Here is a 19,366-nt window from a genome sequence, read left to right as displayed (position 1 = left end):
GAGTTGTGCATCTTTTATTAATTGCTAAAATAACTGTCTCTGAAAGCACTCATCGGATTTCTGCTTTTAGCAAGGCATTAGGGGGCTCTTCCAGAGGCTCAGAGAGCAATTACAGCGGTAAATGTGTATTAACTGTCCAGACTATTATACTGGGCACAATTTATGATCCTATTTGCAAGAGATTTATGCCTTCGGAACAGACTGCAGATCAGTAGCAATAAAGAGGGATAACTCCAGCGCTGTGTCACACAAACATGACCTTGACAGAAAACAGTCTGCCTAAATGCAGATGTGGGCCCCAAGCCAAAAAGACTTAAAAGTGAGGCTAGATAGAAGTAAGGCACTAAGGTCTACACTAGTGAATCTTAAACCCCCTTAACTCAGACTCTGCCTAGCCCTGAAGGCAACTCAAACTCATTCCACTCCAATGCCCTGGACATCTCAGTGTGCAACACTGCCACAGGGCACTGCTGTCATGGTGGCACTGCACACCCTTGCCCTGCTGCAGCCCCTAATGCAGACATCTCTCCTCCTCTCTCTCACCCTACGAGTGCTCTCCTCATGTGCTTGCTGGAAGAAGCTCCATACATGTTGCAGGTATGCCCATCACCCTTCGAAATGATGCCAGTGAAGAAAGTGGCCACTGGCTCTTCTGCAGCAGCCCAGAGGTTACTTGCACAGTTTGTCTTGCCATGAGAGCACTGCAGCATTGAAAGTGCTCCACTTTAAAGAAAAATCTTGGTATTCATTGGAATAGAAAGAGGAAGACACTGGGAAACTGGGATAGAAATCTGCATCCCCTGATGCAGAGGATGCAGGACTGCACATCTGAGAGCTCTACCTGTAACAAGGCTGTTACACAGCAGAAGGTAAATTTCCAAGGGGTGAAACCATGTTCTTTATAGAGAGCTTAAGCACCTGCTGTCAGGAGAGGGTTGCAGGCTGGGAGTTCTGACAAAAGGCAGATACTTAAATCTTGACCTCTCCACAGACTTCAGCATTACCCTTCCTTTAGCACTTGTGCGTTGGCTAGGCTGGGCTGGTGGCATTTGCTCAGTGTCCTGGTTTTTGCAGTTACCTCCCTGACTACCTTAAAAAGGTGGATGCAACCACTGGGACCAGGCACCTGGAAACTGGACAGGCATCTATTTTACATGTGTAAGTTCACCCCAAGGGAAATGAAACAATACAAGAGACTTACAAAACAGTTTCAGACAGACTTCTGAACAGCTCTTCTGTGTTACTGGAGTCTCTATTATAGACTCTACTACCCAAAATGAGTGAGATTTGGTTTACGATAGTTTGTAATACCTGTTAATTTTTCCTTTCTCTGATTTAAAAAAAACAACCTATAACCACCATAATTTGTTATCCTGCACGCTCCTATTCTCCAGAGCATCCATCAGTTGTACCAATCTCCCTTAAAGCCCTTCTCCAGTGCCACACTTTACCTTCTCGCTGTCCTTCTACGTTTGCAGAAATCAACAGACTGTCTTGCTACTAGAGAATTGCACCAAAATCACAGAATGGTTTGGATTGGAAGGGACCTTAAAAGATCATCTAGCCCAACCTCTCCACCACGGGCAGGGACACCTTCCACTAGACCAGGTTGCTCAAAGCCCCACCCAGCCTAGCTTGGAACACTTCCAGGGATGGGGTATCCACAGCTCTGGCCAACCAAAAAATACCAGCAAAAACTCATGGCTTCAATCCCTGATACAAAGTGCTGGATGGCACTTGCAAAGTCATTTACTATAAAATCAAGCCACTAAATTCACAGTAGAAATATCAAAATATTTTAAAGTTAAAATATAACTAAGTGTTGAATATTTGCAGGACCATACAAGCATATGTGGATAACCTGAAGCAACCCTCACAAAGGCAACTGAATATGCCCTCATGTTTCTCAGTGTGTCTGTGCTGCCTTCCTCCTCCTTTGCTGAAGAGAGACAGTCGTCATGATACACAGGGAAAACAACTCCACTCTGAACAATAAATGATGATGCATGATCAGCAGAAGTGATCAAGGCATGAAAAATAATCATGAATGAAACAAATTACTGTCTAAATGAAATGGAAGCACAGGAATAAGCCACTTTGCATATTTTCATTCAGCTAGAAATGATTATGAACCCTGGGATTTGAAACTAAGTTTCTGCTTCTTAAATTGGAGCTTCCAGAAGGGAAGTTTCGGGGCCTCTGGCCTTTGTTTTAAATGACATTGTTTTCCCAGTTAGATCTTCAGAGAGTGCATACAGGGCAGGGAAAGCTGATGCAGAGCACCCAGCCCCAAGCCGGCCATGCAGCCATGCAGCGCCGCAGAGCTCAGCCATGCCAGGTCGCCCGGCCAAGGTTTTGCAGCATGCACTGTGCGAGGTGTCAGGCTCAAGGCAGGGGGGATGCACAAGAGTTCTAACCTCCTTCTCTCTCTCTGATCTTCTAGGTTCCTTCCTAGCCTTTCTCTTCTGGTTTCTCTTATTTTTTTCATCCTTGATTTCCTTCACCGGAACAACCTTCTCCTTGACTATTTCTGAGGTGTGTGCTGTGTGGATACTCATTGACCACTCAGAGATGGCATTGGGATCCCAGTAAGAGTTTTCAGTATTGGCAGGGAGAAGAAAAGAGTTAGCTCCCGGGGTGGCGTATTCTACAGAGCTGGACTCCACCGGCTGAAATTCATAATAATCCCACTCCAGGCCACTGGAGGTCATTCTTCAACTAATTCTTACGGCTCTTAACCATGTTTAAAGAATGTATCTGTAGAACATGAAGGGAGCATTTTAATCTCTCCATGACATTTAGCAACTTTTAAGTTTCTGCTTATCAGGCGGCAAATTAAAAGTTGGTCTTGAATTTGTTCAAAATAAAATCTTTAGGTTTCTCGTTATTTAGAAAAATAAAATGTAGATCATCTTTTTGGATTCTTGTGTGTTATCACAATGACACAGACCAAAATCAACAAAGTAATTTACTTTTCAAACAAATATTATAATCCCCACTCTCACAAGCATTTTCACATCTGAACCTAAATCTGTATTCCTGAAAAACAGCAGTGAAATGGACAGATGTTAATCAGCACTTGAAACTAAGATGCCTTCACTGCCACATAAGCACACAATAAAAGTGGCAGAAGGCACAATCAATAGATGGCAACTAAAAGAGACTATGAACATATTCTGTGAGGCATAAACTGTAAAAATGAATTACACAAGAGAAACCATAAATAGAGAACTTTCTTTGAAGACCTATGTAAGAGGAAAGCAGAAATATTTTAGTTAATACCTATCACAAGCAAAAATCTTCATTTGGAGTTTTAGACTTCCATCTCCTACAATACAAATCCAAACATACCCTCTGAGACTCAGCAAGTCCCAAGGCTCTCCTCAATCCCAACCAAATTACTTTGTACTAAATACAAAGCTAAAAATCAAAATACATTTAAACGAAACAGAATCTATGAATCCAGCATGCATTTATTCTTTCATATTAATCACCACATTTAGAAGCAGTATCCAATTGTCGTGAGCAAAGTCCCTGAGAAGTTTGCAAGACAAGTGAAATAGGTCTTCTACAAGCTGCATATTTCTACAACTACAAGACTCTTTACCGAACTGAAATGATGTTAAACATTGATTTACTGTTTTTCCATTACAGCTATCAGGTTTATATATAAACAGCCTAGATTTTATTCCTAGAGGATTAAAAATAATAAACCAGACTTACTCAAAAACCGGTTTCCACAGAAATCCAATTTGACCAAATCAGTGGAAGCTGTTGCTTTCTTAAAGCAGCAACTTGCTTTTCTCAGGAAAACTGACTGTACTTGTAAAGTACCTGCAATTTTGTCTTAAATACCTGATGAATCATTTTCACCGGGAGAAGTCAAAAAACATACCCAAGATACATCTGAATAAACCGATACTTCCACTGCACTTGCAAATATGTTCCATTTCACAGATGGGCACAGTGAAAGAATAAAGAGTGCAGGAAGCAAATTTTCTTCCTAGAAAAACAAGTTCCCCTGTGAAAGGCTGGCCACATCAGTACCACAGTCCTAAGCTCGTCAGACAAGCTGCTCATGTGTCACAGGGAATCAGCTACTCATGCAGAGGAAGAAACCAGCTTTCTAATTTCTATAGATATTTAATTCTCTAGATGCAAATGAATGCCTATGGGGATTTTCAAAAGGCACCTAGAAATTTCCAGTGTCCTTCTAATAGTCATACTCTAGTATAGCCTCTAGTCATAGCCTCTACTAACCATCTTTGGACCTTTAGGTCCTTTGAAGACTCTCCACCTTTACAAGGGGAAAAAAAGCAACCCTTCCTCGAAGTTCTTCCAGCGTGCCATCAGAAGTTAGCAATTAAATCTGCAGAAATCATGTTTATTCGACTGCTATTTCACATTTTTCATCAGAGTGAGATAACTAAATCCATGTTACCTCATGTTACCACGTGCCTCAAAGGCTGTTCCAAGATTAGAACTACTCTTACAGAAACCTGAGAAATTTCAGTAACTTACATGTTTTACTGAATGAAAAAAAATTTGCAGAAAGCTTGTTTCATTGTGCTGGTGCTTCGCCACACAACACTTTCACAGATGCGACCACCCCCACATCACGTGTGGCTGCCAACAGGACCATCTCCCTGCAGTGCTGCACAGTGCTCTGGGCAGCTGCTCAATACCTTAGATGCTGAGGGATGTGCCTACACAAAAAGCATCTCCCACTTCAGGCCAACATCACAACTGGTTGTGGTCCCTACCTGACATCCTTCAGTGCATTCCCACAGAGTACAATGAGCTCCTAGTGCATTTCTACAAAAAGCGGCAGACGATGACTCTCACTGCTGCTATTCACACCCACCTGGCACAGCCAGAGCTCTTATAAAGCTCTGCAGCTTGAGCAACAGGACCAAATTATTCATTGAAAACCACCATATTTTACATTGTCTCCCATGCAGTTTTGCATATCCAAACTGGAGGTTACATCTCTGAATTAGAAAACAGACAGATTTTGCTTTCATTTAATCCTACTTCAAAGAAGTGAAGGTCCACTGTTACTTGCAAATCATCTTTCCCCCTCCACTGCAAGCAAGAAAGTTTTTATTTACTTACATCATCCTGAATATCCAGGTCACAACCCGCCTTCAACAAAATCTGGACAACATGGAGATGACCCTTGTGGGCAGCAAGATGCAGGGGGGTCCGGCCATGCTATGAATGAGAAGAAAATAATAATACATTAGGGTGAATTTTTATGCATGGCAGTTAAATATAATTTTATCTGCTTTTCATCATTCTTCTGTTTGTACCTCACTCTCTGAAACCTGCAATAGCAGCAACTGACATATATTAGTGTGTCAAAGGCTTTATCTTAGTTTTGTGTATGCTGTATATTCCTCCTCCCCCTTCTGTAACATTTCAGTTTATCCCAATGACACTCTATAAAAGGGATATCATATTCACGTAAGGGTACTTCCTTAGAAATCCAGCTCTGTGTGTCCATGCCTAAGCAGAATTCATGACCCTTTTGTTTCTGTCCCTCTGGAGCACAGAACTGTCAACCACTTTCAACTTCCCTCTGTACAGCAAAGTTGCAGTAGCAGGTTAATTCATGTATTGTAGTGGGCACCTTCTTTGTGACAAACACAAGAATTACTGAACTGTTGTGCATGACAGATGCTCCGATGAAAAGGAATGGAAGACTTGTAGTCACTCCAGTGACCTCATGTGTATGACGACTAACTTCATTTTGCTAAAGATCTGTCAGGTTTTTTTTGGACAATACTTATTTTTAAACATTTTCTTTCTCTCTCTCTCTCTCTCTTTCTCTCTCTGAAATCTCAAGGCATCAACACGAAAACTGAGCGAAACACCTCAAGGTCTGTTAAACAGCAACACTCTAAAACTGTTCACTGCAGATTATTTAATCACAAATAAGCAAACAGGATTCCAGCCATTGCTAAATTCACAAAATATCTTCACAAAGAATGCTGCTTTCTCTACTAGGCTTTTTATGAGTCACAATATGCTTCACCTCTATCTATTATATATCTATTACTTCATTACTGGTGCTATTGTCTATTTTTCCATCCAATGATTCCACCCAAGGATTTACCCTGCAAAGGAAGATAAACAGCCCAACAATATTACCTACAGAAGGAGCAAATACTTCAAAAGCTATCTGACTACTAGTGGCCTGAAGTAAGCAGAAGGCAACTATCAGTTCTCTGAGGTTTTAAGCAACTTCTTCAGTGAGAAAACTACTTCAAGTATATAATAAACCAAGTTCGAGACAGGATTGTTTTCATACAGTGAATCCCATACCCACATAGCTGTTAAAACCTTGGTAACTCAGCCTCTTCAGAGCAAAAACAAAAAACAGAACGGCTGGGGACAAAATGTCTGTCTGATTACTGATCAGTTGTGTTGTGCTTCAGAAGCATTGTGTTGATTAATTGTCCTACATTATTGATTTGAAGGGCCAGATCTAAGGGCAAAGTCCTCATCCACTCTGACATATGGGTTTCTCAAAACCCAAACATTGTCTCCCGTTAGTAGCAGCAGTTCATTCCCATGTGGGAAACTTCCATTCCTGTTTTGCTGAAGGTGTGGGAAGAGTTCACTTTCAGCTGTCACCACTGCCCCTGGGCACCATCCACCCTGTTGCCTGGGTGCCTCTTGCTCAATCTGGTCACAGGTCCCTAAATGCCTGGCCCTACGTGGAAGGGCACTGAGCTGCACTGACCATGTTTCCTTCTCCATCAGCTTGGAGGAGAGCCAGGGCTATGTCACTGTTCCAGGTAACTCAATAGCAGAAGGCATAAAAGTCCCCAGGCAACCCAGGTGAAAAAAAAAAAAGGAGAGAAAACAAAAAGAACCCAAATTGACAAACAATTCTCGGCTATGAACAATATGTTCGGATTATGAATATGTGTGTCAGCACATTCAGATTTACAGGTTCTGACTTTTCTGCATTACTTAATGCCAATATGTAAATCACCTAATCCAGGCATCTATCTCATTTCCCAGCAGGTTATTAATATATCGCGAAAACAATTTATAGCAATCTGTACATGGATCAGGAAAAATCTCAAACCAACCCAACTTGAAGCCAGCTCATGTACATTAGAAGGAAAATAGTGTGAACAATATGAGTACATCCCAACAGGAAAACTTTCTGATAAGATAACCAGCTCTAACCACCAAAAAAATGCTGACATGCAGCCAAAGGCACTGTGTTAGAAGTAAACTATGAAAACAGAATAGGAGTTTGTATCAATACGAGGGGCATGTTTTCCTCAACCATCACATGCTCCTAGGCAATTGTGAGACAGATTGTGCCTGCTGGCAGGGCACAAGCGCAGGAAAAGGCTGCAAAACCACAGAAGATCGAGATCACATGACCTTCACCTGCCCATTCAGTGCCTTAAGCCACATTAAAATAAAGCTGCCCTGAAGAATGGGCTTATCTGGAGGAGGCTGCCCTCACTCCAGGGAGCACTGCTGTCCTGTCCCTGGAACCTACCCAACAGGATATGGGCACTGGAGGAGAAGAGGGCACTTGCTGGAAGAGGCCACTGCAGGGCCAGGGAGAGCTGCAAGCAAGGGCCTGGATGTTCTTGTCACTCATTGAAGAGAGGTTCATGTTAACTGTGCATTTCCCCTATCGTCATCCCCAAAGCATTCAAAAATATTATCTAGGTCCCTAAAACTCAGGTTGTTTTTTGGTTTTGTTTGTTTGGGTTTTTTTTTTCTTTTTTAAATAAATTAATAAATGGGTTGAAAGACTAAAGGACCACTTTTATTCCAGAGGGTTTGTGTGTTTCAGATTCTCTATACAGAAACATAGGTTCAGAGGCATCTCATCTATTGGAGAGCCCTAGAGAGAGACCTTCAGTAACCAGAGCTTCTGCACACCTGCAGTCCTTGAGTTCTTCCCACTTTAAAGGGACACTATAAACAAAAACTGTGACAGTACCTAAGACAGGAGAGTGGGAAGAGAATCAATTCCAGCACATTACACTAATTAGAGGTTCAGGCTTTTGAAAGAGCACCGATCAACCTGGCAATGCCAGATTTTCTTCCCAGTAACATTCAAAATGAGAGCAGAGATGGGTGGTACAGATGGACAGTGTTCCAGTATGGGCAACACAAACACTGGAAAAACATTCCCACCCATTTCCCCACACAAACATACACACAGGTATGTATGTCCATATGCATGCACACACTAATCCAGAACAAACCGTGAGGAAGGGACAAGGAGTTTGGGTGCCCTTCACGCTGTGATGACAAACTTGGAGCACAGCAAGCTTTGGAGAGAAACATTGAATGAGTTTTTGCCACAGTAGCAACAGTCAGGGCTGCTCTTGCCTTCGTTGCCTGTAAGTCAAACTAATAGCCCACAAAGTTCTTCTCTCACAGCAATGCACCCTACCCAAAATACATAGGAGGAAGAGATATGAAGACAGACAGACAAAACTCCCTCTGTGTGTCTCCTCCATTTTGCACTCAATGCTGCAGCACCAAAGAGGGGGTGTATTGGATCTGGCTGAGCTGGAGTTCATTTCTCATAGTAGCCCTCACAGTGCTGTGCTTTGCATTGATAGCTAGAAGGGTGTTGATAACACACCAGTGTTTTGGCTACTGCTGAGCACAGCACCAGCACTGTAACATTCCTTCCTCAGTCGAGGGCAAGATCCTGGGAGGGGACCCAAGTAGGCCAGCTGACCCACACTGACCAAAGGGATATTCCAGACCATGTGACGTCAGCTCAGATATAAGCTAAGTCAAGGAGCAGGAAGGGGGGCATTCATTGTCTCCAATGGCTGCCTGCTAAGGAACCATTACATGTGCTGAAGCCCTGCTTCTTGGGAGTGGCCAACCATCGCTGCTCATGGGAAATAGAGAATAAACCCTGTTATCTTTTGCTTCCCTTTTGCACGCACAAGCTTCCACTTTGCTTTTGCTTTAAATAAACCACCTTATCCCAACCCATGAGCTGTTTTCTCCACCTTACTCTCTCCCCTGTCTGGCTGAGAAGGGGAGTGATAGAGCGGCTGGGTGGGCGGCTGGTGTCCAGCCAAGGTCAACCCACCACAGGGGGTTTATCTGAATACACACAAGGGTCTAAGGGGGAAAGGAAACATGTACAAACATGGGTGTCTCCTAGATGCTCATTGCAAGGAGACAACACTAAATGGAGGGACTGTTCAACATGCAGACTACTGACTTAAAAGCTTGTGAGCATTGCCAAATATGAACTGTAATGGTTTGGGGGTTATTACAAATATAAATGAGAGACTGCTACAACTTGGGATTAATGAACCAATAAAGCAGTCACTCATATGTTAAAAAAAAAAGCAATTTGGACTTCTATTCAAATGTAAACAATTGCTTCATCAGGCAACAAATCATACAAATGGTCCCGTGTCACGGACTTATTGACAAAATAAATGGGAGCTATTTGACTAAGGCTGCAACTTCCAACCACCATGACACGCTGCTATAGCTGTGGGGCGTATCAGGCTGCAGCCAAGCACTGTAAACAGCCACATGAGTTTCAGCAGTAAAATGCAAGGGTAGGTTTTTGTTTGTATTTAATCCGTATTCTAACTTTCAGACATTGTCAGGCACCTGTTGATACACACCATCTAAAAGCAGAACTTTCAGAAGAGTATGTTTGCCAGTGTATGCACTCCACAACCAAACCATCCAGGGGGGCCTGAGTAGCCCAAGCTGCATGATCTTTCCCTATGTTTATGTATGTGTAGATACTTCATGAAAGTACATTCAGTTCTCCATCTCACCCTGCACTTGTGATGCACAAGGACTGTTATTTATTCATCCATTCTGTACTCGTACAAAAAATGCCTATCCACATTTTATTGGAAAGCTTGAAAGCAAAATCCAAGTCTTGTCACATTGTTCACACTGATGATTTGTTAGACTGTTCTCCATGAATAACGTGCTTGCTCAAGTCAGCAGAAAGTTTCCCACTGACCTCAACAGGCATTCAGAAGTCCCTAAATGTTTGCTAGTCCCTTTTCATTTATCTTTATTTATTGTTTAAAACAGCCACAAATAGCTTTTCAAACTGAAGGAGTGCAAAAATGTGAAAGCACCAAAATACATTTCCTTTTTTTTTTCTGTCTTAACTTAAAACAGAAGAAAAAAAGAGATTGCTTTAAAGAACTCAGCGTGCTCTGAAGTTGAGACTCAAAGTACCCCAGCATTACTAAAGTGTTGCCACATGGCATGTTCGTAACATGATTAGTTCAAAAGTTAAATCAAACAAACAGAATCACTGAATCAAAACAGAAGCACTACTTTTTGCATTTCCTTGGGGCTTTTTTTCCTGAATTATCATTCCTTTTCTGCAGAATTCAATTTATAGCTATGATCTTAACGCTATGTTCTGCAGAAAAGCTATATTCTGCTTCTCTGAAAATACTCATAAAACCCATGACACTACACAAATTACACTAAAAGTGCCTGTGCCACCTTTATGATTTCTTCTGTTGATCTTTTCTGTGTTTACCAGAGAAGCAGTGTGCTCCTCTGTGTGTGCTTGCTAACACACAGCTTTTTCAGGCCCTATTAACTCTTGCTATTGAATGCTACACCCTGTGCTGCAACACCCCAGTAAAACCCAACACCCAGTATTTGCTTTGGTGAGCTGGAGCACAGAGGTTCATATCTGGAAATTTGAGCTCCAGAAGTGACTTGTTTCAGCCAGGCATCCTTGGGATGCACCAGAAGCAGATGCCTGGGAGGTGAAATCCTCCATCCTCCAGGCAGCTCTCCATCCTCCAGGCAGCGTTCTGGGAACAAGCTTGAGAGAAGACCTGACCTGATTTGAGATGTCACTACCATGGCTCCTCCTGGGCCATTCCTAGTGGTCCATAGCCCTCTCCCTAATCTACCTCAGAATGAAAAGAAAAATAACCCAGGAAAAGGACAGCAACATCCTGAGAGGACCGCAAGACATCAGCTCAGCAGAAGTTCCAAGGCTTTTGTGTCAAAGTGCAGCTGTCAGTAATGTCACTGAAAGAGAGCTCTGCTACAAAAGGACTGAAAGAAGGGACCAGTTTTCTTGCTTGGAAGAAAAGACTGAATTATAGCAGGCTCAGTTCCTAGTTTTCCAGTTTTTGCAGTTTATTCACCAAAGTACTTGATAAGGGAACCTGCTTGTTGCATTAGCCAATATGTATGATCGGTTGTTCAGGGGATTTTTTTGCCTTTTTCATAAAGAAAACAGCTATACATTTGAAGAACGTCACATGAAAAGGCGTAAAAATGGAAATTACCTCTTTGTCATATGGGGCAGAGTGGCAACAGAGCACCTGACGGAGCAGGTGCCCTTAGAAAAGAGCAGAGCCATGAAGCCTCTGCTGAGCACCACACCTTCTCTTGGCCACAGCCCCACATCCCAGCACCAGGACAAGCACTCAGTGCATGTGCACTGCAGTGCCACCACCCCTCATCCACTCTGGCGAGGGTCAGTAGCAGCAGAGTGACCTAGTGCCCATCAGCTCTTCTTTACATATTTTAAAAGGCCCCAAATCTGGAACGAGCCCAAGTGTCCCTTGCTGGAGTCAGAGGAGGTGCACCTTTCCATATTGACTTCACCTGCACAGATGCCTTGCTAGTAATGCTGGCAAAATGAAACAAGTGCATTCCCGAGGAAACACTAGTGAGCACCTGGACACACAACTGGATTCTCCAGTTGTTTCTTTCATATTCTTCTTTGTCTGAAATCATCTACTTAGTGGTGACAAAAATGAAATACTATTTCACAGTTGAATTGTTGTTTTCTGAAACAACAATTAACTATATCACATGACCTTCCATATACAACAAAAATAGAATTGGACAAGCCAGCTATCTGGCATTTACTAGTACTTGATTTGTTACAGAAAATATCCTTCATTTTCCTTAAGCTATGCTCAATTAATCCATTTTGAATAAAGAACTCTCTAGCATTTAGCTCTAGATCCTAATCACTTCAAGCTGCGGCTCTGCACAGTGTTATTCATAAGAATTGGTCTGTGCTTACAGATGCATATCTGAAATACATTTAAAGTCTACAGTGATATGGGAACTTTTTCTCTCCCTCCAAAGAGCTTTGTCTCCTCATGTCTTCCTCCAATAAAACTCACAGAATCCAGCAGGAATTTTGGTTGACCAGTACCAGATCCAGGGATTTTTTAATGCAAATCCCTATAATTTAAAATTAATTTGACAGAACAAACTGAAAACTGAATAAAAGCAGAAGAAATACAGGTAAAAGAGAACTAAGGCATGCACATGAATAAATTTATTTCTATGCTCCACTGTGCAATGAGTTTTATCAGTTCTAAATTTCAGTTCATCTGAAAGCTTTGTCTAGATCAGTGTGCTACAACAAGCCTGCCATCTAATTTCCATTCTAAAATTAACAACTCCTATCCCGAAAGTAGTTCTTATTTTGCACTTTTTCTGCTTATTGAAAGACTGCACAAGAACGTGTTGCTGTAATGGCTAAAAAATCCCTTTAAATTTCCAGTTTAAATATACTTGAGACTAATTTATACATCCTTGCTCTTGTGACAACCTTGTCCTTAACTTTACACATCTCTTTCTCCTTCCAGCCTTTGTGTGCCATCAGATTAGCAAGCCAAGCTCTTCCCAGGGTATGTTTAGACAGCCTTTCATAAGCAAATATGCATATGCTCTCTCTATACAGCTGGCTGAATGAGAGCCAGATGCAAACTGGACGCTGTGTAGACCTGGACAGGACACTACAGAGCCTGAACTGATGGGCTTTGTTGAGGGCAGCAGCTTGGTCTCACGCCTCTTGGTTCACATTGCACTCACCTCTATCTGGCTCACAGCATGGGAGGAATAAGTGTGTGTGCACCTCCAAAATACCCCATGCATGTAGCCTTGGTTGCTTCTCTGACAGTGTTTCCACTCCTCTGTGCACTCCTCCACAGCCTTGCTGATCTGACTTCATCTCTTCTGAGCAGGGTTTGTCACCAGGTTACCCGAGTACCTCATCTGTACTGTCTGGTGGTGTGCTGGGATGCACCCAGAATGGCAAGAGGGACAGTTTTTGTCATCTTCCCTCCCTGGACTCCATGGGGATAACCCACAACTTTCAGGAAAGAATAGCTACAATTCTGCAGTACCAGATCAGCTACAGGAATGGCCTCAGAGTTCACAGCTGTCCAACAGAAACATGAACTCTGCACCTGGGTGCAGTTCTGCTGCCAAATAAGCTCTGCTTTGATTTTCCATACAAGGGTTGAACAACAAAGCAAGCAAGCCACTCTGTGTCATACAGGAAAGAAAAACTTATCAACTCTGGTAAATCTGCATTATATCAAATTAAGCTGATTTTGTGTTTCAAAGTCAGATCTACACGATGTGTTTGTTACTGTAATTAACAGAAGGCATTGATAGTAGTGCAATAATCAACCTTAAAAATGAGAAACTGTCAATTTTGCATTTGAATTGTGGATTAGGGCAACTAGTTCCATAAAGCAGTTAAATCAGTGGCATAATTATTCTGGAAACCAAGGGATATCACATTTTATGCTCAAACAGTGTGGAAACTAAATTTGAAATTACATTAATGCACACATTTATACAAAGTACAGTATCCTTTCTAACATTTGTGTATTTTCAGGTAGGTTCCTCAGTAGTCTCCAAAGCTCATGATCTTAAAAAAATCAAACAAAAGAAAACATGCAACCACAAAACCCTGAGCTACCAGTCAGGCATCTGTAAGTCAGTATTTCCTGGTCTATTACTGACTACCTTTAATAGCTGTATATCAGCTGCAGAGCTGCTTGGACTACAGAGCCAAACAGGCATCTTTATGGGACTATTCATGTTTATTACATCTGTGCTTTGTATCTAGCAACAAGAGGCCACTTATTTTGGCAAACAAAACTCACAAACACAGGTTGTCCTTGGATCACTCCAGCTTTCAAAATAAATATTATCTACAATTCAAATACTGCAAAGGGACTGAAAACAACTGTCACTGACAGATAAGTAATCTGTCTTTTCCTCTTTTTATCAAGTGTACTCACATTTGCTTTCTATCTGTAAATATTAGCTCCCATACATATATAAGGTTCAAAACCAATATGGAAACGCAAAAAAAATAGATACTATGGAGAACAACAGTTCATCAAAACAGGTTTTTTGCTGATCAAACCTTCTCTGCAACAGCCAGATCTGACTAATTTTTTATATGCTAGTATTATTTATAACATGTTGAGAGTTAGGAATAAGTGAATAACATTTTGAACTCTCTTAATATCTAAGCAGAAATCCTTTGATGCTGGCCTTATCTCGAAGGTATGGGGAACACAGTTTGCAACCCCCAAGTCTGGAACTAAGGGACTACACAGAACGAATCAATGAGAATGTTGGGTATAAGTGAGACTGCTTTACCAAGAGACTTCAGCGAAAAGAAATACTCTCTGCGTACCCTACCCTACCACAGAGGTGGCTTTTCCCCATCCCCTCACCCAGAGAGATGGGTGCTCTGAACTGCCTTCCCTTGACAGTGATGAATCGCTCCATTCATCAGATCACACAGCGCTCAAAAGCCAATGCATGCTTTGAAAAATGTCGCTGCCCGTCCATCAACACACTGTGTTTCTGAGGACTCAGTGTTCATCACAGCTGCGTCCGCTGGGAAGTGTATAAAAACAAGACATGCACTATACTGCAAATTTACGTGAGCTATTAAGTATAAACTTTAAGGAAATCCGAACACTAACCTCAGTCACATTCAGATTGGTAAAGCTAGGAAGGCATTTTCACAGACAATGGTCTAGGAGTTACATTAGTTCCCAGGGCTTTCGCAAAGCGTTTTTCTCTTGTTACCTTGGTAACCGCTACCTTGGCACCCCTGTTGATAAGCTGCACCACATTCTCCACTTGGCCTTTGTAGGCGGCTACAAGCAGGCGTTCTGAAAGCACGGCGACCACATCCTGCTGGCTCATGAATTAGGAGAGAAAGGTTTTCAGGTTTCTTCAGTCCAAAAACAAAGGCTTGGGATCAGTTCAAGCAGCATGCAAACAGGCGAGGAAGGACTCCAGCTCCCTGGACAGTGACGTTATTGCTATGCCATCCTCTGGACCTATGGATCAGAAAACAACACTGCTGTCAGCAAGCTTTCAGAAACAGAAGTGCTGCAGCAACTCCTCCCTGAGTGTTTGTCTTTGCACTGGTTTGGGAGGGGGTCACAAAAACCCCTTGGAACCCACTGAACACATTGCACTTCTGTTACAATGCAGAGGGGTGTAGACAGTAGCACATTTTGAATGTGCCCTCGTTTCCCTTGGTTGGGACAAAAATCCTTAAACTTTCTGAGAGCTTAACTGTCTTTTGGGCTAAACTGCATTTGTGTGGCCCCCTTTCATCCTCTCCTTCCCCCCAAGTTTCCCAGACTTTAATTAGCCAAGGATGGGTTAACTACTGTTGGCCAAGGGAACAAGAATAGGTTATAGTTACTGGTTGCTGATATAAATACACAAACCTCTGTCCTAGAAGGACAGAGTGCAGTCAGCAATTAAAGGCAGCTGACTATTCCCTCACGAGTATAAAATGCTTCATAGCCTCCCCTGAACCATCCCAAGGACACCCTAGGGAGGGATCACAACCTGCAACTGGAAAACAATCATCTTTGCTGTCAGTGAGAAACTATGTTCCCCCCACAGTGCTGACATCATGCCCCACTGACCACAGAAACAATTCAGATTTAGAACTCATCATGCAAACAGTACGTTCGTCTGCCTGGGCTACACTGACCCATTCAATGAGCCATCAGAGCTGAAAAGAGATTTCTGATATAATTCCAGAAAACGTATCCACAGAACGCTTTGACACATAGGATCCAGAGCGTGCCCATCTGAGGAAGATATCAGCTTTATTTGTGCTTTTGCCACTTTGGTATGTAATTGTTTCAGTACAGGAAAAACACACTCAAGATAACCAGTGTGTATACAGATGATTTGTCTTTCTCTATCTCTTGAAATATCACTGTACTGCTCCTTAACAGCTACTAGCACGATATACTCCACATAGTCTAAGAATAATAGGTGCAGGACTAGATGATCTTGGAGATTGATAGTGGAATACAATGTCTTTCACCCTTATGTTATACCTTTGAATCCATCTCCAAACAGCAATAACTAAAAGCTATTACTGCTTAATGGCTTTGCTCCCCCCTAAACTGATTTGTTTTTCTCAGTTTAGCTGATAGTACAAGGCCCTCCCCATCATAATCCCACCACTCAGAGTACTGACAGTTTTGCTAACAGCTTCAGCAGAGATATCCTCACCAGAACAGCAGAAAGATTTTATTTCCAGCCTCACACCAGGAAGACACTCCCAGCAATAAGGAGAAAATGCATGGCTGGTTGTGTCACATGAACTCCCCGTCTCCTAAATACTGAGGACAAGACCCTTCAATGAACATGGCTCCAATGTTACAAGCTTGTATTCACCAGTACACCTCCGCAACAAGAAGATGCTGTAGCCCTGTTTAACTAAATGCTTAACAGGGTATTGTGAAACCGGTTTCTCTGAGGTTAACAGCAAGTTATGTAAAAGCCAGGAAATAACTCCACATAACTGACTCTTGATTTCTAAGTATAAGCATTAGGCAATACTATTTCCAGGCAGAAGATTCAGGTTAGTTTTTCCTCACCTTTCTCTTGCTTTCTAAGTGCAAACATGTTTGAAGCAACACGAAAATAGCTACACATTTCTTCAGAGAAACCAGACAAAAACCTTCTGGGTCTCAAAGGCAGTGTAACATGGGACAACACAGGAACAGTGCTGTGCTATGTCACTGGACTGGTCTTACCCACACTCTCAACGTGATGGACACAGTTTGGACACCCTGGGAACATGGAAAATATGGAAGACAGAAGAAAAACCCCTTGTGTGCTTCACTAGCACTGTACACATCATACCCTGCTCCTCTGGCACACTGCTATGCACTGTATAGTACAAACCATGTAAAAAAGCCAAGAAATACAGATGGCCTACACTTAATTTGATCTGTGAAAAACAACACAAGTTTCAATCTCACCTCCTTAAGTATTTAATTTCCAGCAACTTGTGCTACCGAAGCAAGATGAACACTCGCCCTTCCTCTGTGTCCCTCACCACATGATCCTGGCCCCCCTGCTTCCAACATATCCCTGACCCTCCCATCACATCCAAAGCTGCACCTCCATAACCCAGGAGCACACCCCACTCCTCCTGTCCATGACTGGCACACAGTGCAGGGCACGCCTTCCAACAAGGATCTTTCTCCATGAGTTTTTAAGGCAGTGGGATGGTGTGTTTCTGTGCCAGCCCCTGCTTGTGCAGTGGTGGTTTCCAAGTGAACTGTACCATCGTTTGTCCCCAACTTTACCCATAAGCTGGCTGCCTACACTTTGGATGGAGTCATGCACAATACAATGACAGCTCTGTGCATCTTAAAACACCTGTGGTCAGATTCTGCTTGGTTTTCTTGCCCTTTAAATTAAAAAAAAAAAAAAGAAAAGCAGGAACATCATTGTCACTGAGAGATTTCCATATTCACTGCAAAAATGTCAATGGAAACATTTTCCTGACACACTGACATTTCTGAGCAAGTCTGCAGAACCGTGGATGTTCATCACATCTTAGCCACACCACTAGAAACACACACTAATACCTGAACTGACACACAACAGTGGACAGTTAGGGCTGCCAGGGAAAAGCCTGGATAACAGGTACATACCTATGCAAAGTAAATGCTGGAAATTGTACTCCCTAGTTTGACTGTGCTCCCTTTCTCTCGCTGTCTTCCCATTACTGCAGCACAATCCCCCCTGGAGATCACGAGCCTCCTCAGCCTACCATGCCCTGCCATGCTGGAATTACGAACTGTGACAGCATTGCTGTTATCACGTAGTTTATCTTCTTGCCTTCTCCCCCACTTGCATCATACGTAAAAAGCATAGCAAGGTGTTGACTCAGGTATCAGTCTTTTACAGATATCTCCCACTTTGTCCAAGTTTCCAGCAGTTGTCAGTTCCCGTTTCCAGAGGGCAGTCACTGCACAAGCCTGGCTCCTGCTCTCACAACAGGTCTCATTCCCTACGACATCTGCTTTACATCTCCTCCGCTGGGATTATTTGCAATTCAGAACAGTGCATCTGATTAGGATAGGAAGCCCAGACAACTGAAAGACCAACTTTCCTTTTCTCCTGAGCTGGTAAGAAAAGATGGGTGACCAGTGCGAGTGGGAACAACCTTCTTATTCCTCTCTCAAGGGACCCTTCCCTGGCACAGTGGCTACACTGGCAGTGGCATTGCTCCCCACCAGCTTTAACTCTCTACAAGCCTCAGACACACAGTGTCTTTCCTTGAAAACGTCTGCAGCAGGAAGAAGGTACCAGATGCCCAAGGACTACAGTTAGAAGCCCGACTGCTCCTTTCACACCCAGACGGTGCAAAATTAACCTGACAACATGATTACAGGCACTGCATCACATCCCTGCTGCCAGCACCTGCTGCCCAGAATTAAATCCCTCATTATCACCCCCCAGATCCAGAAGCTCAGGGGAGGCACAAAGCATGGGAATATTCAAACCTTCTGCCTTCAAAACAACAACAAAAATTATTTTAAAAATATTTAATGCATTTTTAAATAAAAAACAGCCATCTCTATGCTTCTTTGTTTAAGATCAAATTACTTACCTGGGGCAGGCTGGGAAAGCAATACCTACTTCCCCGAGCCTCTCCAGGGAAACTGGCCAGATGTGATGCCCACAGGTTCAGTTGCTCCACTGCAGGGCAATCCCTTCCAAGGATAACCTGCTCACCCCCGAGGATTATGAGTTCACCCCATCAGTGGAGTGTGGAAAAGGACAGGTTGAATGTGGATTAGTATTCCTGATCGGCAGCAGTGAGACACTGTCCCCCGGCGCTGAGGTCCAGCTGCATCCCCACGGATTATGCCCTTGGCTCAGTGAGTCACACTGCCCTACAGATGCTCTAGGAGATGTTTGTCTGGGATGGCACAGCACGGTGCGAGTGGGCAGCTGGCTGCTTGGTGGCAGGGTTTTAAAGCTCGCAGCTCCCTCTTCTCCCATGCAACTGGCAGAGAGGGCAAAAAACACTCTACACACCTTCCCCCTCCCCAGCTCCCTCCCCTCCAAACTGCTGCCAGGCTGCTTCAGTGGCTGTATCACCTACACGTCAGTAACAAAAAAAGCACAGGAATAATGATTTTCGAAAGTCAAAGGACAGTCCAGGACACATCACACATCACAGATACTGAAAGGCTAGGCGATAGACTCTCCTAAATTCATGGAA

At 43.0% G+C, this 19,366-nt stretch overlaps 1 protein-coding gene across 9 annotated transcripts in view; it reads right to left on the bottom strand.

Moving 5' to 3' along the window:
- Positions 1 to 19,366, bottom strand: part of ANKRD6 (ankyrin repeat domain 6) — a 91,398-nt gene that overhangs the window by 22,430 nt on the left and 49,602 nt on the right. For 6 of the 9 annotated variants that reach the window (XM_051777787.1, XM_051777784.1, XM_051777785.1 and 3 more), the window contains 2 exons: positions 14,890 to 15,146; positions 5,116 to 5,214 (listed from right to left, as the gene is read on the bottom strand). In XM_051777787.1, coding sequence (XP_051633747.1) covers positions 5,116 to 5,214; positions 14,890 to 15,009 — 219 coding nt within the window. In that variant the 5' untranslated portion in view covers positions 15,010 to 15,146. Of the gene's footprint in view, positions 1 to 2,417; positions 2,758 to 5,115; positions 5,215 to 14,783; positions 15,147 to 19,366 lie in introns of those variants that run through there. The other 3 variants (XM_051777782.1, XM_051777783.1, XM_051777790.1) reach the window with 1 other exon arrangement.

This window comes from Manacus candei, unplaced genomic scaffold (assembly GCF_025592945.1).
Source record: "Manacus candei isolate 608988 ecotype Guabito, Panama unplaced genomic scaffold, ASM2559294v1 h1tg000011l, whole genome shotgun sequence".
In the NCBI taxonomy this organism is placed as follows: domain Eukaryota; kingdom Metazoa; phylum Chordata; class Aves; order Passeriformes; family Pipridae; genus Manacus; species Manacus candei.
This window is presented reverse-complemented; position numbering and strand designations above follow the sequence as displayed.